Raw genomic sequence first — 27,844 nt, 5'->3', positions numbered from 1 at the left:
TATAGTTAGGTGTAAAATGTGGAAACATCAACACTACCCCAAAGCTTTGTTGTTTGGGAGGGAGGGAGGAAGAGAGCACAAGGAGAGAAAATATTTAGAAAAATTGGAAGAGATTCTTCTCCCAGACCCAAATGGAGAGACTTCTAGGTTGAATACCATCTAACACATTGAGCCACTTCTTCCAAAAGGTACCTCCCTTCCTATGCTTCAGATACTCGAGTTCTAACTGGGCAATGCTGGGTGTGATCCCAGCAATCCTCTCCCAGAAGGCAGATGCCACCCCTGCCCATCCTGCTCCCAGCAGTGTCTTCAAAGTTAAAAGGTTTTCCTTTGCTGCTGGGTTGTCCCCATGCTCCCTGCTGTATCGGGGAGGGATCAGGCACTTCCCTTGAGGAGCAGGAGCTGGGTGTCTCAGCAGAGCTGCTCCTCCCAGGCACACAGAGCCCCAGGGCCGGGACAACCTGGGGACACCACTGACCTCAGCATCTTTAGGGTGAGCAATAACAGCAGGGAAAACAACCATGCCAGCTCAGAAACTTTCATCCATTTTAAGTCTTCAATTCTTACAGAGTTAAGGTAGCTGTTATGAGAGTGAAACACATCTTCTCTCTTCAAAGTCACCTAAAAGCTTTACTGGTGACAAGGAGAGGAACCACATCCCTAGAAACTGCATTTTACATCCCCTGGTTTACCTTGCTGTGGCTTGGATCCCTGTCTCCTCCTGCAGCAACAAGTGTTCCTGCACTAGAGAGGCTCTGTTCCCTTCAAGCACTCTGAGCTACACAGGCTGGACATCAGCTTGGAGTTGTGGTTTCATCTATCATCTGCATGAGGCATCATTACATGCCAGCACTAAATTCCTCTTTGCTCTCCAATAATTAACATACATTTTCTTGAACTAATCCAAGAAGACACCTTTGAGCTGGGGAAAAAACAAACCAAACAGTATTAGACACTTTGTATGAGAAATAAAAATCTGCTCAGTAACTCTGGATAGAATTAACACAGAACACAAACTCATTTGAATGTAAAAGGCATTGATTTATCACCCTTACCAGTGGTAGGAGTCACCAGAGTGGTATTTATCTTGACTAAATGGAAAAATCACAGCAAAACTAGTGAAATATAAAACCAGACTCAACAGAATGTCAAACTGTAGGGAACTTGGTCCAATAAAATTTAAAAGGTGTGTTAAAGTTATGTCAGTGAACAAACTCTGCATTTGACCTGTCAAAAAAATAATATATTGCAATAACAATTATCCCAGGGTGGTTTCCTCCATATTCTTGTTTTTAAAGGAAGATGAGAGACACTCTACTGAAAGGTATGAACCATGCAACTGTTAGTTTGCAGGTCAGGTAGCTTAGTGTCTGGCTATAAATTGAAAGCAGGTGTAGTAAAGCTAATACAGTCCTCTTGCAAGTGTTGGTATTTAAAGACAGAATGTTTATCAACAACAAAAGCCTTAAAACAAAATCCTGACAATTTATGGACAATTTTGTTCTCCAAAAGAAAGTCTCTCTGTAAACTGGAAGGGGTACTGGGAAGCTTTCCAAGACAGAGGAGCACAGAAACAGCATCTTGCAGCTCCTGCACTGACAGCTTGAGTGGAAAACCAAGAACTTCTGCAGAAACTGTGCCACTTCTGCTGACATTAGCACAGAACAAGGTGTTTACCATCAATGTGCTGACAGCTAAATGCCTAGAGGCTGCAATGGGTAAAAGCCAGATTTGTTTGGTACTGCAGGATCTTCAGCAGAGGAAATTTGCTGCCTGTTTGGAAGAGCTGTAAACTAACAGCTACCTCAGCTATGGAACATTTGACAAGTACAGCTTAACAGAGATAGGTCATATTTGAAGCAGAGGCATATAAACAGCCCTAAAAACATTTTCAAAGACATTTAAAAGTTAAAATACTATGGGGAGGTAACTTGGTCTAGTGGTATCACCAGTAAAAACTGGTGTCTATAAACTGCATCCCTTGAAGTAGGTATGACAAGCTTCAACCAAAGAACTCTGCAGCTTGCTGAAGAAGCTGGGGTGCTACACTTCATTTGTGAGCATTTTATAATGCAGATGTTTCCCATACTTCTAAGTGCATGTTTTACAGCATGAACAGCTTTAAAAATGGACCCAGATGAAATAACCACATAAAGAAGGGTAAGAAAGTGCTGAGCTGTGGTACAGGATACCATGGGCCTCACATGGACTGGTTTTTGTTCATCCAGTAACTCAGAGAGCAAGAAATTCAAAACTGAGTATCTGTTTCAAGCTCTGGATGCAAAAGAAAACATGAATTCTGTTTGGCCTTAAACATCCTATTCCATTTGCTACCCTGAAACCAACTAACAGCAGCACAGAGATTTTACAGGTGCAGAAACTGAATGGAAACAACTGCAGAACATCTCCTCACATAATAATCTTCAGCACAATCAGTTTCAGATTTCGCATCGTTTATTTACAAAATGGTCTGATAAAACATCCCCTCCATACTTACAGCTCTCTCTGCCACAATACACATGTTGATTTTTAGCAATGTTTAATAGCACCATTAGAATATTATTTAAAATCAGGAAGGATCTCGTTGCAGTTACAATGATTCACAATCTTTTACATCCATGGACGAAGTAACTTGGAGCACACGAGGACTGTTTGCAGTTCCACAGTACAGATTCCTGGGTTCACACAAGGCATTTGCAGAATTACCAGTTATGCAAGGTACCCAGAGTCAGTAGCCACTATAAGAATCTTCGGGCCACAAAGTTCAGGTTTCCACCAGATCTGTACAGTGTTACCTCCACATCGTTGTCAAACAAGGCAACCACACTGAAGACTTTTCCAGTGCTTGTCTTAAAAACAAAAGCATGAAAAAAAAAGAGACAACGTAAGAGCTCTGATTCCAATTCATTTTTCTTAATGTTTGTTGAACAGCAGCAAATTCAAGGTGCTGATTTGCCACTGCAGACCCCAGAGCCTGCTGACAGAATGAAGCTCACTGCAGTTTTGCTCCAGCTGGGAGCAGATGATGTGCCCACTGACAACAAAGAAAAAGCCACTTAGTTAAGACTGCAAAGTCTGTTATTACAGGCACCCAGTTCCTTTACACAGAATAGAAAGATGAAATCTCCCCCTAACAGTTGTCACCTTTGTCTCTTATAGTGCCTGCATGAGAGACAAGACTCCATTTATACCCCCAAGCACGGGGTGGGGGACAATGCACAAAAGAACAATCAAGAATTTCTGGTTGCATAAAAAAGCCATGTAGAGCCAGCAGGCATGATGTGTGCCTTGGGAAAATGCAATAGCCACAGCAAACTGCAGGCAGGGCTACAGGCTTACTTCCAAAGAGAATTCAGTTTTGGTTTTTCCTGCTTTCAGTCATGAGGATTAACTTTTCTTTCTGTGCTCTCAACTGCCAGTACGCTCAGAGAAATTAAAGAAAAAATAAATTGCTAAGATACCTTAACATCCAAAGTCATTCCAGGTGACAGCTCTGGAGGGAACAATATAGAAAATTGTTCTCTGCCAGTAAGACCCAAAGTGCTTGGATTTTCCCCAGGAAGAAACTGAAGTGGAGCTATGCCAATTCCAATCAACTGACTTTTATGAACCTTCTCATAGCTTTCAGCTAGAACAGCTTTGACACCCTGCAGAAATACAAGTGATGTTGTGTTACAGCATGGTACTCAGAATGAAATGCAGAACAAGCTTCTAATACACATTATGTCCAACATTCTGCAGTTTGAACAGGAGTACAGAGAGTGCTTTGTGTGAGTCCAGTAAGGAGGGAACCTCTTAGCTTTACAGACAGATGAAAGCAGGTCAGGCAGAACAGGCCCAGACAGCATGAAATGGGGTTTTACAACAGGCAGTGCTCATGCAGGAAGACAATCCCAGACCAAAGTCAGTTGCTTCCATTATTCCAGGTGAGCAAGTGGCTGGCTCAGAATATGTTCAATATATGAGAGGAAATGAGTCTCCAGTAGCTAGATGCTGAACAGCCCCCAGAGACCAAACAGGTCAGCATTAGAGAAATGTCTAATTTATCTTGAAGTCTGGAGTCTAGGATGCTAAGCTACATAATCAGGAAATTCAGATTGATCCTGATCAGTGACTCCCTTCTATGAAGACTCAAGCAAAGAAATTATTAACAAGTATTTAAACAAAAATGTGGTTATTATGTTCAAGACTGAGGACAGTTTCTACACATACTCATGCCCAAAACTAAATATGGGTTTAGGTATTTCCAGAAGCCACAAAACCACACCCCAAAACCAAGCAAACCAGCAGTACCAGTAAAAAAGGTCCTTTTGCAGCCCAGTCTCTTGAGCTACCCAGGCCATACTTCTTTCCTGCTAGAATAATCACAGGGATGCCTTCCTTCTGGTACAACTCTGCTGCTTCAAACACATCTAGCTGTGGAATAACAGAGTGGAACAGTTTGAGCGAGTCCTAAATCTGCATCAGAGTTTCAGAGCAGCTCCACAAACAAAAGTCCTTTTACCGTTTGTCCTGATGGGAAGTGAATTGTTCTAGGAGCTGGTTTTCCTATGAACTTATTCAGAAGCTTGATATTTGCAAAGGTGCCTCTTGTCATCACAGAATCATTCCCTCTGCGAGCTCCGTAAGAGTTGAATTCACGAGGTGTGAGTCTAGGGTAGGAAGAATACTTAAGAGGTTATCAGTAATTTCAAAGAGTCCCTGGCTAAAAACAGTATTAGGGTTTTAATAGTTATTGCAGCATCTCTGTGTTTTCGTTGCAAGATATGAAGAACTACCACTGAACAGATGTGATCACTTACATGAGCAAGTGTGCAAATCATTGCTAGATGATTCATGAGGAAAGCTGTAATTTTAAAGTAGTTTTCTATGACTTCTTATGACTTTTTATGACTTTATGAAGTGCTTTGTGCAGTATGGTACCTGGAGAAAAATTATGGGGAGATCATTCTAGGAAACATCCCTGCTTACTCTTACCTCCACCATCCTATTTATATACAAGCATTGTACCAAAATGAGAGCTTTACTAATAAATAAAAAAAGAATCCTGAGAATTAAGGCTCACTAATGCTCATCCAGACTGAATGCAGCAGTTAGCAGACCACAGGCTCTTTTGTGGTGGCTCTGTGGTAACAAAGCACCTTTGCACTGAAACACAAAAACACCCAACAGCTCAGCACCACTCTGTGTTCTGTGCCTTTGCCAGGGAAGGTGAAAGGCACCCACTGCTGCTGCAGCATGCTCACCAATGCAGACCCAAGTTAGAGCTTCATTCATTTATAAAACTGGGCTTTTATTTTTATTTTTTTTTTAAACTCTGTTTCTAGAGCTTGTGGTTTGTTCTTTCCATCTGTACTGTTCCTGAGGACAACAACAGTTAACAGTGAGTGCTCTCACATTTACACAGGATCAGTCACCTGCTTTGTAAACTGCTGCATGATTTTTGCTTAGGCAGGTGTCTGGCAGCAGACATTACTGCAGCCACAGTGAAGGACAAGTTCTTTAAGATTATGTATCAGCTGTTTGCTGATTCCTTGAGCTTAATCTCTGACAGGGTCATTTGAACACTATTAATAATGAGGCAGAAGATAACTGGGCTTCTAGGAGGAATACAGTTGACTTCTCAGATTCCAGTGGTTATAAACAGTGAAGTTCCTGTTTACTCTTCTGTGATGGATTCCAGCAGGCATTCATGGAGCTTGGTACAGCAATTAAATTACCTACCAACAGGATTTGGTTCAGAATATTTGTTAGTACCACTTGCTTTTGTGTTTACATTATTGTTGATTTCTTGGTAAAAAATGAGACTTGGAACAAAGATAATATTTTTATACAACTCAGGTAGAATATAGATGTGTTTAGTTTATTACCTTTTTTTCCAAAATACCTGTTTTTAAAAAAAAAGGTTTCTTTGAATAGTGAGAGCAAGAATTAGCAGACATTTTCTGTAAAATTCTTGGACATCAAGGAAGCTCAGAGGATTGTTAGGCAGTTCAAGATGAATGTACTCACAAAAAGTGATGGAAAATAAAAACCTTAGAAAATAAAAAACCTTAGACAGAGACTGCAAGAAAGGTGATTGCTGGGATTACAAGACTTAAACACCAGCAATAGTTACTATTCTACTTATCTGTTCATCACCTCCACTTTATGCAGCCAGGCAATTCCAAAGGCAAGCACCAGTGCTGAGCAGTGCCTTGGCATTTCAAACAGCCCTCTGAGAGCTGGAGCTGCTCAGGATGAAGAGTCCTTACCCTTTGTTGGTCAGGTACTTAGCAGCAGCACTGCTCCGGGCAATGCTTCCAGCAGGAGAGATGTGATCTGTAGTTACAGAATCTCCCAGGAAGAGCAAGACGTGGGCGTTCTCAATCGGTTGTGGTGAAACTGGGTCTTTGGCCTAAAGGGGGAGGAGGAAAATGACAACAAAAAGAGAAACTTTTTTTTTTCAAGAGCCTTCTGGACATAAAACACCTCTGTATGAAGGTACATGCATGTACAGGCTCCACTCGTGCAAGAGATTCAAGTAATATTTAAGAGTGTATGAGTGATAATCGAATCTGTTACTTCAACATCAAATCTCTTCTGGAATTGCTACTCCTTTACTTAAATGGAATGGATATAAGTGGCTGGACACATCCAGGGTACTCACAAGTTTATCAAAAAAGGAAGGACATCGGATATAAGTAGACTTTAAATCCCAGGGAAACAAAGTTGACTCAGGTGCTTCCAGTAAATTCCATCGTTTGTTTCCTTTCTGCAAAACAGAAAAGTAGCCAAAAAGAACAGAGATCACTTTACCATCTGTTTACATTCTATGACCAAAGACTTACTGGTGATTTTCTAATTTCTGTAACATACTACAGGTTGTCTCTGGGGTATTACCTAAGAATCCCTATCACATACCAGTATCCATCTCAGTGAAGTCCTCCTTTACAGTCATGGAACTGACAATCCAATCACATTTTAACTGGAGGATATTACAGAACTGGAATGAAGTGCCACCTTGTAGCATTACAGAACAAAGGGTAATTCTTACCTCCATTTTTTCTTTCAATTCCTTAAACATGGATGATATCACACACTCTTCCTCCACTGTGTGGAGTTCTCTTCGGGAGGGCCAAATATCTCTTAAGTAAATACTCTTGCCATTAAAGCCAGTGCCTGAGTAAGAGTTGAAACAGAATAGTGGTTTTTGAACAATAAATTATCTGACTTCATATTTACATTAGAATATAAGTACATATATTTTAAGGTCTTCAGAGATGGTAGCAGATCTGCAAAATATTTCATCAGTTATGGGCATGCTTTGGTTTAGCTACAAGCAACACCAAATAACTGACTGTGCTTTCTACACATACTGCAATTGCACACTGAAATGCACCTGAAGAAACCTTCCCTACCCTTGCACTAGATGCAGCAGTGCAAGATGTAAGGAAATACTTACCCAGAGGCTCAGTTTCAAAGTCTATTCTCACTGTGCCTGCAATAGCATAAGCAACTACTAGTGGTGGGGAAGCAAGGTAGTTGGCACGGACACAGTCACAGAGACGTCCTTCGAAGTTCTTTGTTCCAGACAATACTCCACAGGCTATGATATCACCCTGAAAGGCAAACCCACAGACATTCCCTTTGTGACTTCGTGGTACTTCAACAGCTTGTGTCATTTTTTGGTTGAAGTGCAATGCTAAAAGCACATCTGACTTAGCCAAGTATTTACTGTAACACTTCAACTTAAGACATTTTGTCCTCTCTCTCTTCTCTTCCTCCTTTTCACTCCTGACTTCTGCTCTGTTCTCCAGTCACTGCAGGGAACTCCTCTCCTGCTTTTTAATTCTTGTATTTTCATTCTGCTTCTCAGGAGAAAAATGCTGCAGCTGTTTAGACCCTGCTGGTTAAAAATCACTCAAGCACATAGCTCTTTTAAACCCTCCTCCTCCCTTATGACACCAAATCCACAGATTGCACCCTCCATAATATTAGAACCTATGTATTTATCTTGTAATTTATGTATCTGTATGCTATAAATACCACTGATTATATTTATTTTACATACTGATGAATCACTATGGTCTCCCCCTGACATGCAAATGTGCAAAAACATCATGCAAAGGCCAAACCAACAAAGTGGATTTTGCACAGATTACTCCATTTCTTCATCACTTATATTCAACAAGCCTTAGAGCTTTACCTGCTTTATTGCATTCCTGATGGCTTCTGGCAAGGGGGCTGTGTTTCCAACACAGGTTGAACACCCATAACCAACAACTTCAAACCTAAAGTGGAAAAAAACCAATCAATCACAAGATAAATGACCACAAGCAATTTGTTAACAAAACAGCTCTTTTATTAACAGTCACAGGGAAGATTTTTGTTCTCCTTTAGCAATTAAGACTTCTTTGGAAGCAAACCACAGACACTACATCTCACTGGTGCGGGCATTAAAACATAATCACTCAGGATAAGTCAAATAAAACACCTCAAAATGTTCTTAGTGCCTTTAGTAATGGCAAAGAGAAGACAGAAACATTCCTCACAGAGCAGAGCTGAGTACTGCTGCAGAATTATGAACATAATCTAATTGCTATTGCTGCAGAGCAAGCAAAAACATGCTAAACAACCCACAAATCCATCAGCCTTGAAAGACTAACGCAGACTGTCCTGACAAATTTACAAAATTACAGCCAGCTTTCACTTTAAGTATATAAACAAGTGCATTCTGCCTTGTAAGTCACAATTAAGTAGATCATCACTGATAAACAGAGCTCAGATGAGGCAGAGATCAACACGTTGAAAATTTTAAGGTGGAAATAAAGTGGAATAAACCACAACTTGAAGTAGTTGAAATAACAATCTAGTAAGTTAAGAACCAGCCAACCTAAAATGAACAGCAACCACACTGCTCAGCCTGTATAAACCCCCCCATTTTCCTCCAGTGACAAATGAGGCAGGAGTCACAGCTTACCCAAGCTTACTGAGGTATGGTAATACTCCACTGGAACTGAGGTAATGTGTGACCATTCCACTGCCTGGTGATAAACTTGTTCTTATGTAGGGCTTAACCCCCAGCCCAGCTTCCACGGCTTTTTTGGCCAGGAGTCCTACCCAGAAAAGAAAGAGACAGCTTATGTTTTGTCTATCCCTTCAAAGAACATCTATTAGTTAAACTACCCATTAAAAAAGTGACTAGACCTGCAGCTTACTAAATTATTGACCCAACTCCTTGCCTGAATAACACAATTCATAGCACTGCCATTCAGGTTTTGCTCCCATTCCTATCAAGCAGGTGCCCTTTTCTGTAAGAAAAACCCTTGGTAAGAAGCAGCTCTTCCTCCAGTGCTGAGAGTGCAACTCTTATTTGTTCTTCTGATACAAAGGGAAGCCTGCCTTGGCCACAGAGGACCTCAAAAGCAGCAGCAAGGTCTGTGTGAGGATTAACTGTTGTAGGAAACCTGCACACTGCCTGGCAAGGTGCAGCACAGAGCAGGTGGCTAAACCACAGAGCAGTTGTTATGCAATTCAGATTTTAGTTCCTGCCTTTGCAGCTCACTAGTTCAAGCTACCACCATCCACTGGAGTCAAAGCTAAAGCCCACCTCCTGTACCAGATGTGCTAATATGTGAAACCATCTGAAGAGTGCCCTAAAACCACTTACCTGTTGAAATACTGCTAAATGTGTTTTGTAATTACCATCACTGATACTGCTTTCTGACAACAACTCTAACATGGTATTACTGACAAGTTACTTTCATGATAGGAGCTCCAGAGCGTACAAATTTAAGCCTCAAACTTTAGAGTCTCAACCTTTTAAGTCAAAGCATTACAGAGAACCTACAAAAGAGGAGGCAAAGACTGTACAAACATGGGAGCAGCACTAAGGCCAAGGTTGCTGTCACCAGTCCCAACCTACCTGCAGCAAGCATGACAGAGGGATTGCAGTTGTTGGTGCAGCTGATGACGGCGGCGATGACGATGCAGCCGTGAGACAGCGTGTACTCATTCCCTTCATACTGCACAGGCACCATCTCATCCTGCTTCTCAGCTGCAACCTGGAACCCCTTAACACCAGACTGGATGATAAAAAAAAATAAAACAAAACACATGTTGGCAGTTATTAAAGACCAGAAAGCACTGCAGTACAGCAAGAGCAACTGCACTCTCATTTTAAGAGACTCGGCTGTGCCGTCAGGAACCCCTCAGCAGATCTGAAAAGCCCTCAGGTCAAGTCCCTCTCCACAGCTACAATTCTTCCTGATCAGCTAGAAAAATGGAGACAGATTTTAGCATAACAAAGGAAATGTATACTGTCTGTTGAAATAAAATTCAACACCTAAAAAGACAGAGTTACAAACGTGTAAACACAGCTTTAGTATTCAGAGCTAGGGAACCTGGCAGCAAACAAACTATTTGCATATTATGTGGTGCAGTGAACAACTGTTCTTAGAGACCCCCAGTCTTAAAACTACTTTGAACAGAATGGAACCCCTTCAGGACAAGGTTTTAAGAGTCCAAGATGTGATATCCAGAATTACTAGATGTTCATCTGCTTATAATCTAACGATTTCTCTATGCAAAGCTGTGTTCTGGATAACTGACTTTAATGACTCCCCAACAGCAGGCTCAGATGGGGCAGATTAAACCTCAGAGAGAAGCAATAGCCCAAGAAACACATCTTGTGTGAAATCCACATCTACAGTGGTCTCATCCTTCTTTTTTCATAATTGCTTTAAGCTTGCAACAACCATGAACAAATGCCAAAGTGTGGTAGATCCCCTGCTACTCAAGACAGAAGAATCCCATGCCAGTAGAGCTCTACTTCTATACAATACTTGCTTCTGGATTGGAAGCATACACAAGATTGGAAGAGTTGTCACTGGAAACAGACCCAGTCTGACTGACCAAGTCAATTAACATTTCATGTCCTCAGCTCAAGCCACCCTCCAGAGGTCTCTTTCAGCCTCAGCCACTCTGTGACCCATGATCAGTTATTATTTTTTGCTCCAGCACAACTCAGACTGGATTAGATACCTCATTACAACCAGAAATGCCAAAACCAAAAGAAAGAATTTTTACAGACTTAGTGCAAATATAAGATGAATTTGCATATCAGCTGCATTCTTAGATACCCATGCATATTCCTGACCAAGAATATCACCTTCAAAGGAAAAACATGTCCTCTGTGAAGTCACATTAAGCTTGCTAAGGTAAGAGCCCAGGACACTAATTAGCTACACATTCTGCATCTTGTAAGATAAGTTTGTTTCCTTCTTTCTTATGGTAATCAGGTTTTGGGCATTAAGTAAAAGACAGCTGTTGAAAATTCAACTCTGAAAAGGCAAAAAACGTTTCCCAAGTTTATGCTACTTATTACTGAAATTAAATTTTTTCCTCCCAGCAGTTCCTGTTCCTGACAAACATCTCTAATTTATCAAGTACTGTCTTCAGGACACTTGTCAAGCAAGGAGAAAGTATCTTTGGGTAACCTGTTCATATGGCAATAAGGAGGGCTCAGCAGGTATGCAAGGAATAAGTAAAGTTCCTCCACATGGATTACAGGAAGCACCTTTTGAGAAGCAATCAGTTGTACAAACCTTTTCATTTAAGCAGGCCTGGAAGTCACTTTTCATGTTATTTACAGCCACTCTATCTTGGGACCTCTTGGGGCCACTGACATACGGAATTATAGAACTTAGATTAATTTGCACCACCTGAAAAACAGAAACAAAATATACCAATGCCAGCCCAACACTCCACCAAATATCCTCTTGAGACATCCAGGGCCTCTCTCACTTAGTTTGGATCTTTTGAGACAAAGCTCTGGGCTTACATTTTCCAGACTGCAAAAGGCTGTTCATCTTATTCAAAGTGTTTTTACACTATCCCTGACTTTACTCCCACCCATCAGACTTAGCTGGTCACTTGGGGGTGACAGGAACTCAGTATCTGTTAGCTGACTTGAACATTACTGTACCCCAATCCCCATGCTCTGCTTCTCAAAGTTATGAGCTAAAAAAATTCAACTTTTATTAAAGCAATGAATTATAGCAGGAGACAAAACTGTCAATTCAGCAGCAGTTATTTATTTGCACATCACACAGCCAGAAACAAGGAATTTCAAGCATACCTGGGAATACTCAGGTTCTCTGGAAGAACTCTCACCACTTCTAAATAACTTCACAGCTTTAAGATAAGCTTCCATGACCTCAAGCTTGGCCTTGTCAAAACCTTGGGATGGTTATTTCAGACATGAGAAAATTCACATTAAGGAACAACGTAAAACACAAGTCCCAGAAATCAAAACTCACACAAGCCTGTCAGATACTTTGATTCAAGGCACACCTCTTCCCTCTCCTGACTGCCAGGAGCTATTCCAGAAGGATACATGAACTAAAATACTTACTTAGTTAAATTTTTAATTAGTTTAACTTTGTTTCTTATATCAAGGCACAAAATAAACTGTTCCAACTCCAGCAGCAGTAACATGTTAAATTTACAGATTTGTCCCTAAAGTTCATACAGGTATTCTACATTAAGATTTACTTGTTTGAGACAGGTCATCTGCTTAGTTGATAGAAGCTGTTTCATTTGTTCAGCACTAACCAGACAAAACATATTTGTTATTAAATTAAAAATGTTTAACTTGGTTTTTAAAGTGAGGGATTACAGTGCCAGAAAGGCTTATTAATGTGAATGCAACTTTTTTTGCTATCAGTTCCCCTGGGGCTTTTCTCCATTTGTGATAGCTTGGTAAGGAATGAAGACCCTTCCAGCTTAGCTGGAAAAGTCTGTGGAATTATACTCCTCAACAGGAAAGAAATAACTGTGAAAAAAACCCCAAAACAATGTTGTGATCATGGTGTGATCTGTTTTACAGTTTCACTTCTCCAGTAATAATTTTAGATTCTAATTTTGTAGGGAACCCACAGCAGGTTAAGAGGTTTATTTCATATGGAGAAGACTTCTATTCCACACACTTTTCAAAACATGGGAATTTCCTGAATACTTTCAAGTTTTACCTGTGTTTTTAAACCCAGGGTCTCTAGATGCTGGAACCTCAAGGGCAATTCAGCATCCACATGCCAGTGTTGTGCACACAAACTGCTGCCTCACAGCAGTACAGGGAGACAAACAGGCCACAAATTAACACCTGTACCAACACAGCAGGTAAGTAACTCAAGACCCAAATGCCACATCCAACAACACTGGCCTGGCATGAGTTCTGGGGTAGATATTACCCAGAGGCATGAGACTGTACAGGAAAAAACCTGTAGCCAAGAGCATCCCATGACAAACATCCCAGCCTCTTACTGTGCAGGGGAATTAAAGACATTGACTCCACGCCAGAACACTGCAGAAAATCAGTTTAACAACTTGGAGTTTTAAGCAAAACACACACTGCCACATACCTAAAACAACTATTACAGTGAATCACTTTGGTTTTGATGTTTACCTGTATACTTTAAGTGCTTCAGTGTCACATTATCAACAGGGAAAAAGCTCAGGATAGCACCGTACTCAGGACACATGTTTGCTATTGTGGTTCGGTCTGCTACAGACAGCTGGGAAACTCCACTCCCAAAAAACTCAACAAACTTTCCAGCAACATCAGTTTGTCTAAGATGCTGTTTAAAAAAAAAAACAAAACAAAACACAAAAACAATCTGTTATGTGAAGACTTAAAATGCAAGCAGTGCTTGTTGCAAAAATTCCCAACTACCAAGTCGTGAGCATTTAAAATCAAAAGCTGAAACTTGAAGGAAAAAGTAAAAAAAAACCCCAAGACTTCCTAACACACTAGGTTCTGCCAGTCTGCACTGGAAACTGACATAATAAACACATCTCCACCTGCAACTGAGCTCTTCACATCTCTTGTCAGGAACACATTCATGCTTCTTAAAGCTTCATGCCAGCAAGAGGAAGGGTTTTCCAACAAAACCACAGCTCTTCACCTACTACAGAAGTGACAGTTTGTGCCACCCTGGCAAAACCTTGTCTTCAGAAAATATATCCTTAAACTAAGGCAGCTGACAACCACAGCCAGGCCTTGTGTCTTGCAGGGATTTGAGAACAAAAAGGGTACTCAGAAAAAGTTCGACCTGAAGAACCCTACACACTGCCAGCCAAAGAATAATGGAAAAAGAGGTGTCTGCCCCCTGCCCCCAACCCTGCACACATACAGGGTTTTTTTGGTAATTATTCTTCAGTGGTAGAGGGCCTGTAAATAAACCACAAGAGAGGAAACAGAAAAAAGCCCACTGCTTTGGAGGACTATAAAATAAAACCAGATTATCTGTATCTTTGCCCACTACCACAATTCAAGGTATTTTAAGATTACTCTCAACAATTCAATTCAGTTCTCAAATAGCACAGGCAGAATTTGCAGCCAACTCTGCTTTGTTCCACAAGGCACTGAGCTCTCACCTTTGTGATGCCCAGAACAATGTCTATGGATGTAGCAAGTGGGCTGGCAGTGCCTGTCAGCTCACACCCAACCACCTCCGGCAGCGTCAGGGTCACCGGCATCCCCAGCATCACCGCCTCCGTTTCGATGCCCCCAACACCTGGAAGCAGAGTTTTAGGTTGCTTTAACACACATTAAATACTTAAGAGGTCCTCAGAATTAGTAAAACTCTTCATCTTAAGCCTAAAACTACAGCAGGAAGCGCATGGGTTCTTTTCAACATCTCTACATGAAAAATAAAATCAAAACTGTTGCTGAAGTTCGACTTCACACTCAACCGTAAATGATTTTTTCTCCAAAATTAACTTTCCAAGAGGAAAGAGGAAATTTCATGTACAAACAGCACTTGTTTGAATACTAATTGGGTTCTGGCTATTTTCACTTTACATGACGTTTCTATTTCTCAAGGGAAAGAAATGTTAGTGGAGATTTCCTTGGGACAAAAAGCATTCTGAAGAATAATTCTAGAGAGAATCATTCTCTCTCCAGAATCATTCTCTCTCCAGAATGATTCTCTCTCCAGTTTATTATGCTGGAGACAGAACTATCCAGTGGGAATAAAGTCTCTCAGTAATGCCTTAGTGAGCCCTTCAAAGCACTACCACGTTTTTTGTGGCATACTTACCCCAGCCCAAGATACCCAAGCCATTCACCATGGTCGTGTGTGAATCTGTGCCAACCACACTATCTGGGTACAGGAGATCTTTAACTTCAAAAACAACTCTTGACAAATATTCCAAGTTAACTTGGTGTGCCATTCCAGTCTCAGGTGGAATTATGGAAACATTCTTGAACACCTTTGAGCTCCACTGTAATTTTTCCAAAATGAGAAAAAAAAATTGTGTTTTTTTTTATAGGGTGCATTCAATTCCTAGAATGTAACTAAAAGGGCAAAACTAACACAGAATCAAACAGTACTTGGTACTCCTGGGAGTGGCTATAGCTCATTTGTCAGAGCTGCCCTTGGATTCTAAACAGCTCTTAAAGCTCAAAGCCCTTCATTCAGCTCCTGCTCAAGGCTGACTCAATAATTCAGACCCATCTTTCAAAAGCAGGGCTGCATAAATCTCCTGCCTTCAGCTTCACTGCAGCTGATGTCAAGGACAGCAAAGGCTGGGATTTAGACAACTGACCCCAAGCACTTGATTTACAGCAGGATTTAATTTAGCCTGAATGAGCCTGAAGGTGCAATCCAGAGTGTCTTGCTACACACAAATTCAGGATGCTGGATTTTAAAGAGTTGAGAGAGAAGCTTGTAACAAGATTCAGGCTGGCCACCTCCCTCTTTAATGATGTAAAAGCCAATCTGCAGCTTTCTGAAAGAAACTGCCTACATGAAAAGAATTTTAGATGATTGGATGGGATTCCCAAGCCACGTTAGGTTACTGGATGAGGATCCAACACCAGTGTTTCAGATCCCTGGCTGGCGCCAACACAGCCCATGGTCACTGTGCAAACCAGTGCCCTACAAACCAGCCTGTCAGCACTGCTGCCAGTTCTGATAGCAGCCAGGTCTCAACACCAGCCTCTGCTTAACACTCCCAACTTCACTAAGATAAATGGACCTTTGATCAAGAAACCCATAATGACCTGAGGCACTGAGGTCATTAAGAAGCATTAAAAAGATGAATGCTTCATAAATATCTACTTTGCCCACTGCCTTCACACTGACAGGAACCAAATCACACAGTCTAATCTTTTTCCAATTGGAATTACAAAAAATTATCTCCCCCTTCAAGCAACCCCTAGATTTAGACCATATGCTGCCTAATAATTGAGGTTTAAAACCATAAGCCTTGTTCTCAGCCAATTTTCTGTTCTCCTATTAGATTCAGGTTTGGGAGCCTGATGTTCCCAAATGATTACATTTCATTTATCTAAACCTGACCACAGGCAGACAAATGGAGCAAGCTCTTAAACCAACCAAAACCCCAAGTCCAGAGGCACACAGACATACCTTAAAAAACTGAAGCCGCTCTCTGTTTCTGCCAAATTCCATCTCCTGATTTTTCAATACTGTCTCAGGCCTAGGAAGAGAACATGTTTACAAGCACTGTCATAATTCATTTGAAATTACAGAGGACAAAGTTGGTTTTGTTTGATGAAAGACTCGTTTAACCCTGTGGCAAAATAAGAAGTGGTTTGCTTGAACAAAGATAATTCCTTCCTTGCAGCAAGCTTTCTGTAAACAGTGAAAAGCAACTGATTTCATCTGTGCTGTGTTTGAAAATGTTTATTCTATGTATAGCTTGCCCAAAGCCTTTGATCTCAAAATTAGCAACTTCAAGATATCTTTTCCTAGCATATACTACAAAACAAACATGCTTTTTTTGCCCTAGCAGCACTCCTACAGGCTGCACACCTCAGAATTCAATTACAGCAAAGAACCAAGATGTTCACCACACTCTCAACCTTCAGTCCTAACCCTTCATAGAATCATAGAATTGGCTGGGTTGGAAGGACCTCAGAGATCATCAAGTCCAACCCTTGATCCACTACCGCTGCAGTTACCAGACCATGGCACTCAGTGCCACATCCAGTCTCTTTTTAAATATCTCCAGGGAGGAAGAATCCACTACTTCCCTGGGCAGCCCATTCCAATGTCTGATCACCCTCTCCTCTTCAGCACCTGAGCAGACCATGCCCATTGCACCTCCCCTCCATTTCTGTACCTTCTGCCACCAAGCCACAACTTTTTCCTCACAAGTACTCATCAGTCCAGTCTCATAAAATGAGTCATCTTTTCTTAAGAGATATTAAGACAGTGATACTCATTATAAAGGAGTAAGCCACAATTTAAGAGAAATAACCTCTGCTTAGGAAGGAAGGACAAGGACCACACTTGCTTTGCACCACAAAAGAACAGTCAACTCCTTGGTGTATTTTACATGACCCCTCCCTCCCCTTCTCTGCAGTATCAGGATGTGAGTGGCCACCCTGACACCACTGTGATCTGCTGCCACACACATCGGTATTGCTGAAAACACCACTAGTTCTGCATTCCCACCCCTGCAATGAGCAGGAATATTTGCACATCTATAGTATCACCAAGACAGCCACCATCATATTGTGGTGCAACACAGCTCTGGTCAGGTTGTAAGTTCTACACCTGCCAGGCAGAGGAAGATGGGGATCCAATCAGTCCCTCTGAGAACAGAGGTGGCAACTGAAAGAGGAGGATGCCATGCAATTGTCAGAGATGGAATGGTGCATGGTGATCTGTTAATAACACTGGAAAACCTGGAAAAGACAGAGAAAAGGTTCCCCTGGGCCATAGCATAGAAGTGGGATGCTAATGGAATTACAGAGGGTCTGCCAGAGTCCATAGAAGCTGGAAGCTCTGGAATTCTAGCTAGCTCTTAGTTCTTGAACAAACAGAACTTTTTAGAAAGTTCTCACAGTAAAACTAAAATTTATTTTTAGAAATAAACCAGTGATTCACTGACTTATTCATTGAGGTGAACTTTGTAACAGAGAATTACTCCTGTGCTTTGCTGTCCTTGTAAAGAAATGTGGGAAGTCCCAAAACTCCATTTGAAAATCAGAACCATGAGTCACACAGCTGGCCATCTGCACTGTGTTTGGTAAAGCCCTTCTTGTGGGACAGGACAGTGATAAAATCTTAATTGCTCCCTCCTTTTCTTTTCTTGACAACTCTTCTCTCCAAAGTAACAAATCGGGTTTACCCTTTATTAACAGTGATATTTTGTTTCCCCTTTCCTAAAATAAATCCTTGTAACTTGCTTGAGTTTCAAAACGCCTTAGTGTGCAATTTCCAGGCGTTTCCTCTGAGTGGTGGCTGCATTTTCCTCATAATCAAAATATTAAAATAATAACTCGGATCACGACATGTGGGAAGTCCCAAAACTCCATTTGACAATCAGAACCATGAGTCACACAGCTGGCCATCTGCACTGTGTTTGGTAAAGCCCTTCTTGTAAAAACAAATTTACTTAGACTAATTCAAATCTGCTACATCAGACCTTTCAGATGTCAGACCTGTCCATGGCACACGTGAAGATGTACTTTTAATACAGATGTACTGTATTAAAATAGTCAGCATTTGATTGTTGTGGAAAGGCACGGTGCCTTAAATTCATCATGGGGATGGGAAGTTGAATAACAAAGAAACAAAACCCAATTACTTTCTTTGTGGGATGTACATATGCAGTTGCTAAAAAAGTGTAAGGAGGAGGAACACTCATTCATGAACAACACAGAGATTCACTCAGCCTGGGAATATTACTGTTCAAATCAACTATTACTTTTCTTCAGACCAAGTCTTGTGGATATCTCCACCAGCTGTACAGGATCTTGATTCAGAATTCCTGAGTGATGCAAAATGAAGGGGCTGTATAATGAGTCTGCCACTCTTGTCTTTTGCACACACTGATTTCTTAAGGCTTTGCTAAGTTGTGACTCAAATGGAGAGTCTTATAATTTTGAGTCACTGAAGGTTTTCAGGAACTGAGCTGTCAGTTCCCTGGGGTGAAAGTACTAATTTATCATAAAGTCTCCCCAACACTCTGGCTTTTGAACCATGGACTCTCTCTCTCTATATATATAGAATGACCCATGCTTTCTGGCATCAGTACATGGTCCTTCATCTACTCAGTTGTTAGAACAGACCAAACTCCTGGTCATCTGTGCTGGTATTTTAACAAGCATGTTAAAGTATTGAAATAGTTGCAAAGATAATATTCTTTTCTATGTATATTTATGTATTGGTGTCTTTATGTGTGCTTGCTTCTTGTACAGGAGTAAGGGTACAAGGATGCATAGAATTAAAAAAACCACACCACCACATCTCTATCAACTGTCACAGGCAGGGCTTACAAACACAGGAAAGTGTAAATAATGAAAAAAGAAGCTTTCATACTCAGGCACTGGCTGCAGATGGAAGGGACAGAGGATGGGTGTGTTCTCAATCTGCGCGGAAAACTGCCCCGAGTTGCGACTCCCATCCGCGGCTCCGCAGGGCCCCCTGCAGCCCGTCTGACCCCGGCACGGCACCTTCCGCGGCTGCGCCCGCAGCGGAGACAGCTTGGACACCGCCTTCTGGGAATCTCCACCTCCAGGATTCGGAGCATTCTGTATTGCACTGAAGCATTAAACAGAGAAGCAAATTAAACGCTTGCAATTTTGCTTTTCTCGTTTTTGTTTGTTTGTTTCCAAGTAAACAGAACCGGACAAGCTCAGCTGACAAATGCAGTGTGGCAATAAGTGAACAGAACTGGAGTGTCAGCAAGATGAACATCAGATAAACAATTCCTTCAGTTTGCTCACAACAGAGCAGAAATCTTTATAAGCCATGCTGAAAAAGCTCAGCTCAGGCATTTAGACTTCAAAAGTGCAGGCAGAGCCTCATCCAAGTGGTGGACTTGCTGAATGTTTCCTTCTTTAAGAGAGTACTGTACAGGGTTTTGTGAAGTCCACAGAGGCACAATTACAAAGCTTCCTCAAGGAAAGAAACTTAACCTTATTATTTCACTAAGCTTCTTATACAAATTCTCAAAGGCTCAGAAAAATTTTATACACTATTCAAGTCAGAAGACAGAAAAGAGGTTATTTTTCTGAAAATAAAGAACATGTAGCACTCTACCCTCTGATTGTACAATACTCAGTCCTTGCACGGAAGCAAGGAAAGCTCGTTGTGAAAAATACCTTTTTCCTCTCATTATTTATCAAATAATGGATTTGTAACTAAAGCCACTGCTTTCTTCTGCTTCAGCAAGACAGAGAGAGACTTATGGTTCTCAAACTGCAGGGTACTGCATGGCCTCAGCAGGTTCCTCGGCCCATGAGCCTCTGATCAGCAGGAGATGGAGGCTGCATGAAAGCAGCACCAGCAGCCACGTTCCTGAGAAGGGTTTCTTATCACAGCCCAGCAGCTGCCAAGATCCTGTAAGCTTCCCAAACGTGAAGCTCCAGAGGCTGGATTTATCATCACAAAGCAGCATGCTGAGACCTCTTGCCAGCACTTGCTCTTTCTGATAATTTCAGGCTCCCCTGGCTGCAATCAAATCAGCTCCAGACACAGAGAGGACAGACCACAGAACTGAACGTGGATATGCAAAACAACAAATGATCTGGGGCTTCCTGCTCTTCACTCTTACACCTCCAACATCCCCAAATCCTCTGTGTATTGGCAAGAAATGACTTGTACATCCCTGTCCATCTGACCACGGGCTTTTGCCCCATGAACTTCTAAAATTTCCAAAGAGCTTGAGCAATATGCACAATGGTGTCTGAGTTTGAAAGGGGCTCCATGATGGAAAAAGCAGGTGAAGGGGCAGTTGTATGAACTGCTTGGTGCTTACTTCAGCAAGCACTGATTAAAACACACGTTTTTCTTCTTCTGTGGTACCATGTTTCTAGCAAAGGAAGCCCCAGGCTGCTTTGATCAAATTACTGCCTGTCAGAAAAGGAAAACCAGGCTGTCAGTTTTCCAGTCCCAATACTTCTGCAGACTCATACAAGAACTATACTCTCTCTGCAAATATATGCAGCCTTTTTAATCTGTTGTGAAATCCAACCCTGTTAAAAAATAAGAAATCAATCACAGGCTATGGGCTGAAATTAGTCTTCTGATATTACCAGCAGGGTTGCAAGGCATTCCTCTGCAGCTGTGACAAGGCAGCCACGCCTAGAAGTAAACTCTGTTTAACACCAATAGTAAAAACAGGACAAAGCAAAATTAAAAGTTCCCTCTGCCTCATTCTTTTAAGACACTATTTGCTGGAAACCATGACAGAACCAGTTATTTCAACAGACTCTTGCCCAGAATTTTGGGTTGTCAGCCAGCTTCATCCATAGCCCCTCACAACCATTCTCTTTCTCTTCTTTAAGAGTGTTTTTTTATCCATTTTTATCCAGCCTGCTTTCAGACAGGTCACACCTGACAAACAGTATGATGGGACAGCACCATCAGACACAGTATCAGACACAACCATGAACCATGGCAGAATACATCACCATTTGCTGAAATCAATCTGCAGAGAATGGTCAACAGTGAGATCAGTTGGGCAGGCAGGATTGACTTTCACAGGATCTCCTCCAGCATTTCTCACAGCTTCCCTCATGGCAGCAAAGTCCACCATTGCTGGAATTCCACTAACAGAAGGGGAAAACAAGGGGATAATGGGACATTAACTCACTGAAATAGACAAGATTCTTTATTAAGTTTAACTTTATTTAAGTTATATTTACCCAAGTACTGTTTTGTATAACCCTTGCTATTCTACTCTCCAAACTCTGAAGATCTTGAAACACTGTTAGAAGTTGACAGAGTTGTGCTTATCCACAGCAAGCAACAGCAGGTTTGAAGATAACACACCAAACAAGAACAAAAGATCATAAAGCAGAGAACTACTTCTGTTTTTGTCTTGCTGTGCTTCTGAAGCCTAATGGTATTCTTACTATAAAACTAATTTTTAGATACTTATTACCTTTACAATAGGACCCTGCTTTGCAAGCAGTGTTCATGCTATATATTTGAACACCTTATGTTGGATTATTACTCTTCTCACAAAGCCAACCACTTCTGAAGCTCACAGCATTTTACAAAACTATTCTTGTTACTCATGTGTGTCTCTGAAGCACAAAACTGAAGGGAGGACAATGTTTGTAAGAGTACTATAAAACCTTCCTGACTTGGCTTCCTAAGCAGAAGTTAGCTCAGTTTTGTCATTGGTGTAATTCCTTTTTTTACAATTATTTCACTTGTTGCTAAATATAATATTGATATCAATATTATATAGATATATATATATATACATATAAAATAATCATCATCATCATCATACATTGTTAATGAGTCAGCTAACTAACTTGCATATAGTATTTGCAGACTGCTGAGGGACTGCCCTTTCTGTGATGCCATACTCAAATCAAGAAAGTTAATATCCTAAGAGATTTTCTTTTAAATGAGAGTTATTCATGGATTCAACTGGATTGCACAGACTTGTGTAAGCAATATTTGCTCCTATCTCATGCAAGAATTCTCCATATTTCAGTGAACCATCAGTCACCTGGCAATGGCCAAAGTGTCACCACTTCCATTTCTGGTTTGGCTCTTGTCTTTTTTTGCTCTTTGCAGGCCAACAGCTGCAACCTTGCCAAGCTGCACTAAAACCAGGATAACACAACAGCTCCTGCCCTTGCATCCCACGTAGTTATCCTGAGCAATCCACTGGGTTGCAGAAGCAGCACACAAAGATACTTTGGTAACAAAAGGCCCGGTGTTGTTTATTGTCAAGGCAAAACTCTGCACATCCAGCTCAGGGATTCCCTGGGTGGTTCTGGTGCACAGGGACTTACGTAAAGTCTTGAAGAACAACTCTGGCAGGACAGAAGGGCACTTCAACATGATTCTGTTTTGTTTTCCAGTCTAAGATGTTCATAGCATCTGTTTCCTTCACCAAGAAGCCATCGCAGTTACGGATACTGGATTCAAACAACACTCGGATGGAATAAGGCAGAGAATCTAGGGCAAAGAAAAGCAACTGACTGAAGTAGTGCAACACTGTGTCAGCTCACACAGCTTCTTTAAACCTATAACCTCAGCTCTGGAGAATTCTGCTTTGCTAGGGCTTGGAAGGATGAGAGCTACAGGTGTCTGCTTTTCCAGTTGGGTTTAATGTTCATGGCAGGGTATGGCACAGTGAGCTGCAGCACTGCAGAAGATGAGTGAGTTATCATATGGGGTTGGGAAGGAAAACATCAACAGCTCTACCCCACCATGGCTGGACAGTGACATTTCAGGAGGCATCTGTGCTGGCAGGAGAGCTGCAGGGAATCCAGAGCTGGGGTAACTGAGCAGAGCAGGTGAAAAGCAACAACTATTACAATATTCAAAAATAATTTTTAAACTGTCAATTTTTCCATTTCATTACTCGAGATTTCAAGCCAAGAGCATCCAATCCCAGAATAGTTTTTTTTTTAAATAAACTGAGATCCAGAGATCAGAAACTGTTCTGCCATGTGCATGAAACACATAAATGAAACACATTCAAAGAGTGACATTGCAATAAATACAACTCTAGTTAGTTTGTTACTGATCTAGATTAACACAGACTAGAAGCAGGTTTCTGGCACAAGAAAATTGAGGGAACTGAAAATGAGAAGGAAAAAAGTGGGAGGAGAAAACAGAAGCAGATGTCACTATTCACTGCAAACAAAAAGTCAATATTATTTCACATTCCTCCCCAAATCCCACTATTTTCAGCACCACTGAAGCAGGCAAGTGACTTTATGAAGTGAGAAGCATAACAAAATTTAATTGGAAGAAGAGGGTTAAACAGTTAAGTTCAGGTTTTAACAAAAACAGGTGCGGTGGTCACAAACCAGAGGTTTCTCCACAACATATTCCAGGAATTACTGACTCTGTTCTCATCATGCATCTTTCTCAGGCATTACCTACTGATGCCTAATTAGATGAACCACTCTGAATAATGCAAGAATGCCATCAAAAATGGGTTTAATCAGCTGCAATGTCACCACTCACTTTATCAAGAAGTTATGGGAAGAAAACTTTCTCTTTATCTTGAATTACAAAGACTTTCAGTGACAAATCTAATTGTCTGACAGGCTGCTTAGCAGCCATCAGTTCTGGGAAATCACCTCTTTCTCTCTGCTAGGCACTTGCAAGCCCATCTGCAATCCTTCTCAGGATACAGATCTCAGGAACCAAGACTGGATTCAGCCAAGAGCTTCCTCAGCTGGGTCTGAGGCTGCTCCCCAGACTCAGGTTTGCTCACCCTGAGCAGGCAAAGCTGAGCAAGCCAACTGGGGTCATCTCCAGCTTCCTGGGAAGTGCAGGGAAGGCAAGGCTGGCTGCTCAGAAATGCACAAAGGGCAAAGCAAAGAAGTCCCAAGGTGCAGGAAGAGACAATGAGAGTGGAAACAAGGGGAAAAGTTGACAGAGCAGGTGGTTAAGGACAGGATCTGGGAGGTGGTGGAATCTACACCCTGGCAGACATGTGGGGCTCAGTACAGAAAGGCTCAAGTCAGCTTTGGTCCCAGCAGGGACTACATCTCCATATGCCTCCTTTGCCCTAAATCATCTTGAACTCCTTCACCTCCATTTTCACCACAAATGAACACTATTTAATACACTAGAAAATCTGATTCTCTCTAGCAAACTAGCAAATAAATCAACTACCATTTACATCCTCAAACTGATTAACTCCAACAGGCTCTGTCACTCTGGAGTCAGGAGCCTCAAGGCAGAGTGCAGCCAGTAAAACCCTAAATTAACCTTCTAGCAACAAATGCAAGGAGCAATTCCAGATGCTGGATTTGCTATCAGTCCTGTCCCACACTGTGCCAAACTGTTACCAAGTATCTTGCTAATATGGAGTTAACATGAGGCTTCCAGCTCCTGCACAGTGTCAGCTTGGGCTATTTAGAATCCTTCTCCCAATTGTTTTAGGAACACCCACTGCTGCTCCAAGCTGCATGGCACATCTTCACAGAATGTAGAATCTTTTGTTTATATTCCCACTCCTGGCACCAGCCTTTTCACAAAACTGCTGCAGAAGTGACAGGTTTGTTGCTACTACACAACTGCTTCTTCCTGGGCAAGGCCACAAACAGAACACTTCCACCTCCTCCTCAGGAGCCTGCCTGAAAAATTTCCTTCATTATTACAAGGACAGAGTGATAGAGCACAAAGCTGTCACATCAGCCACTGTGCACTAACTCCTCTCTCTCTTCCCTTAAACAAGAGGGAAGTAATCAGTAATTACCTGTGTCAAACCCAGCTCTGGAGTGATTTTTTTAGTGCAGAAACACATCACAAGCTCTGGGACTGCAGGGGAGTAAATCAGACCTTAGAAAACTACTAAATGGAAAAAACCAAACAGAAATCCCTAAATATGTACCTCAGGGAAGTATTTCAGGAGTTTATCATGAAAGCAAATGAAGAGAATAATTTAAGTATGTATTAGTTAGCTGCAAAAGTAAAGTTTATTCCAGCTGACAGTGATCTAGAGCTTGCTCCATCTGCATATCTTGCCCTCCCTGTGACACAGGCACCTACTTTTTGTTTTTCAAAAGGCCCTTTGAGAGAAGCAGCACAAGTTTCTTAGGCTCACACCCCTTAGTGTCACATTGCATATCAGTGATACACTAAGATTACACAATTGTTTGAACACCACAAATAAAAAAAATCCTTTCTGCAGCAAGGGCAGTAGGAGCTACCTTCTAGTGAAGAGTCACACACTGTTGCTGGCAAGATGAAACTAAACACCAAGAGCCAGTAGAAAACTGTAGGAAAAGCTACATATATTTTTCAAGTATTACATAAGAATTCCCCTTCACTGCATTTTTTTCCAAAAGAGAACTCATTTTTGATGAAAACTCCAGCTACACCTGTGCCTTCCCTTGATGTATCCCCCTCTACCAGCTTCACAAAGCAGTAAGAGATGGGAAAATTACAAGCTTTCACATCCATCTATTAAGAATTCCTGCATTCCTGATCGCTTCTCTCAGCATTTCACAGCACTAAGTGGTGCCTGATGGCACCACCCTAATTACAAACAACTGAGAAGTATCATTACCATACTTGGCGCCTCCAAGCTTTGAAACATTGTAGAACTTCTTCTGGGGATAGCTTCCTAATGCTTCAATGGCGGGCTGGTAAGGGCTTCCTGTGGGGGGGGAAAAAAGCAAATAAAATTAAAAAGTATGGTATGTTGGAGCACTGACAGACGACTCCTAAGAATGGCTTTGGTTTTACAAGAAATGATGCTCTCCTAGGACTGTAAATCAATCATAATATGGCAAGGTTTCTAATCAGACACCTAATGATGCAGATGTGTGACTAAGATGAATCCTAAAAGTATCTGTAATACTAAATATATACAGATCATGCCAGTAATCAGCACAGTCACACGCCTGAATACATTTGACCTTTATTGCCTCAGTTTACCATCTACACAAGAGGATAAATGCACCTCAGCAACTCAGGTGAGAGACAAAAGCATTGTGCTGGGCTAATGACAAGCAAGCAAGAAACAAACATAACCCTTGCAACAGCTCTTAGGTGAAGAGAATAAATAATTTAGACCAGCAGCAGGCCAGAGGAAGAACGTTTTAATTCAGTCGCTAACGAACTAAAGGGACAGGGCCAGTGACATATTCCCTCAGGCCTAAACCTAGGAGTTTGAAGAAACAAAATCTAGATGACAAAAGGCGGGCACAATGGTGTTGCTCCTGACATCACCGAGCTGCTCCTGTGCGCACAAACACGGAGCGCTGGAGCCCTTACCCTTTGTTTGCTTTGGCTGAACAGGCTACAGCTACACTCTACTGCGAAGCAAACGCAACATCCTCGGGAGCTAACAACAACTGCGTCACTTCAACACCCCAACAATTAACACGACCCCCACACACACACGCAGAGATGAAGCCGAGCACCGTTTAGGCCCCAGCCCGACGAGCAGGGACCTTTACGGGCACGACATCCCCGGCTCTCCGCAGCGCTTGCGGCAGAGAGCCGAGGGAGGGACAAAGATGGTGGCCAGGAATAACGGGAGGCCCGGTGAGACGGGTTCCCAGCCTTGGCCAGACGCCCCGGGCAGCCACTGCTCAGCGGGCGGGCCCCGGAGCCGGCCCTGCCGCAGCCCAGAACAAAGCGGCTCCCGCGGCGGGGGCAGCCACCACCGGGGGCGGTAACGGGCCCGGGCCGGCGGTGGGGGGTACCCCAGAACCGCGGGGAGACCCAAGGGGGGGCTGCCTGCCCGAGGCCCGGCGCACCGCTCCCGCACAAAGAGGCCGCGGTGGAGGAGACAGCGGGGCGGGGAGGCGAACGGCCTCACTCCGCCGGGACCTCCGCTCGGGACGGGCCCGCTACGCTCCGCCGCCGGCCGGTGCGGAGGAGATGACCCTGGACCGCGAGGGGGTCCCACGGGGGGGGTGCGACGATGTGTCCCGAAAGCAGAGGCATCCCGGGGAGGGTGGCGGCGGGGCGGCTCGCACTGACCTGGCCTGGCAGGGTCCATCGCTGGCGACCATATTAGCTCTGAGGGGAGCGGGCGACCGGGAGGGGGGGGGGGGAGCTGGCGCGGGCGGGGCCGCCGCTGCTCTCGCGAGACTTGCTGGGGCGCCGCGCAGCAAAGCGGCGGAGATCTCGCGAGGCTTGGCCGGGGGAGGGGGTGTATCCGAGCCAGGGAAGCCGCCGGCTCTCTCGCGAGAGCTCCGAGCCCCGCAGGGCAGGGCTTAGGGCCGGGCGCGAGCGTGTCCGCGGGCACCGCCTATTGGGCTCGCGCGGAGGGGCGGGGCCTCGCCTCACCTCGCGTCACCCCAGAGACCCCCGGTTCGGTTCGGTCCGGTCCGGTCCAAGGGGCTGCGGGTTCGCCCCCCGAAGTGTCTCCCCGTTCCCTC

At 42.7% G+C, this 27,844-nt stretch overlaps 1 protein-coding gene across 1 annotated transcript; it reads right to left on the bottom strand.

The window, feature by feature from the left end:
* Positions 1 to 2,432: 2,432 nt before the first annotated feature.
* IREB2 (iron responsive element binding protein 2) lies at positions 2,433 to 27,558 on the bottom strand. The gene is made up of 22 exons (XM_030456968.1): positions 27,444 to 27,558; positions 26,020 to 26,109; positions 22,778 to 22,943; positions 21,434 to 21,571; positions 19,338 to 19,559; positions 16,416 to 16,485; positions 15,084 to 15,267; positions 14,419 to 14,558; positions 13,448 to 13,619; positions 12,122 to 12,222; positions 11,589 to 11,705; positions 9,908 to 10,067; positions 8,963 to 9,098; positions 8,189 to 8,273; positions 7,445 to 7,601; positions 7,037 to 7,161; positions 6,650 to 6,754; positions 6,255 to 6,397; positions 4,505 to 4,652; positions 4,294 to 4,416; positions 3,462 to 3,647; positions 2,433 to 2,849 (listed from the first exon to the last, which is right to left on the bottom strand). The coding sequence occupies exons 1-22, from the start codon at positions 27,460 to 27,462 to the stop codon at positions 2,739 to 2,741; spliced, it is 2,898 nt and encodes a 965-aa protein (XP_030312828.1). The 5' UTR covers positions 27,463 to 27,558; the 3' UTR covers positions 2,433 to 2,738.
* Between the last annotated feature and the right edge of the window lie 286 nt (positions 27,559 to 27,844).

The sequence above is a fragment of the Calypte anna genome, chromosome 10 (assembly GCF_003957555.1).
Source record: "Calypte anna isolate BGI_N300 chromosome 10, bCalAnn1_v1.p, whole genome shotgun sequence".
Lineage (NCBI taxonomy): Eukaryota > Metazoa > Chordata > Aves > Apodiformes > Trochilidae > Calypte > Calypte anna.
The sequence above is the reverse complement of the archived record's forward strand: the minus strand, read 5'-3'. Positions and strand labels throughout refer to the sequence as shown.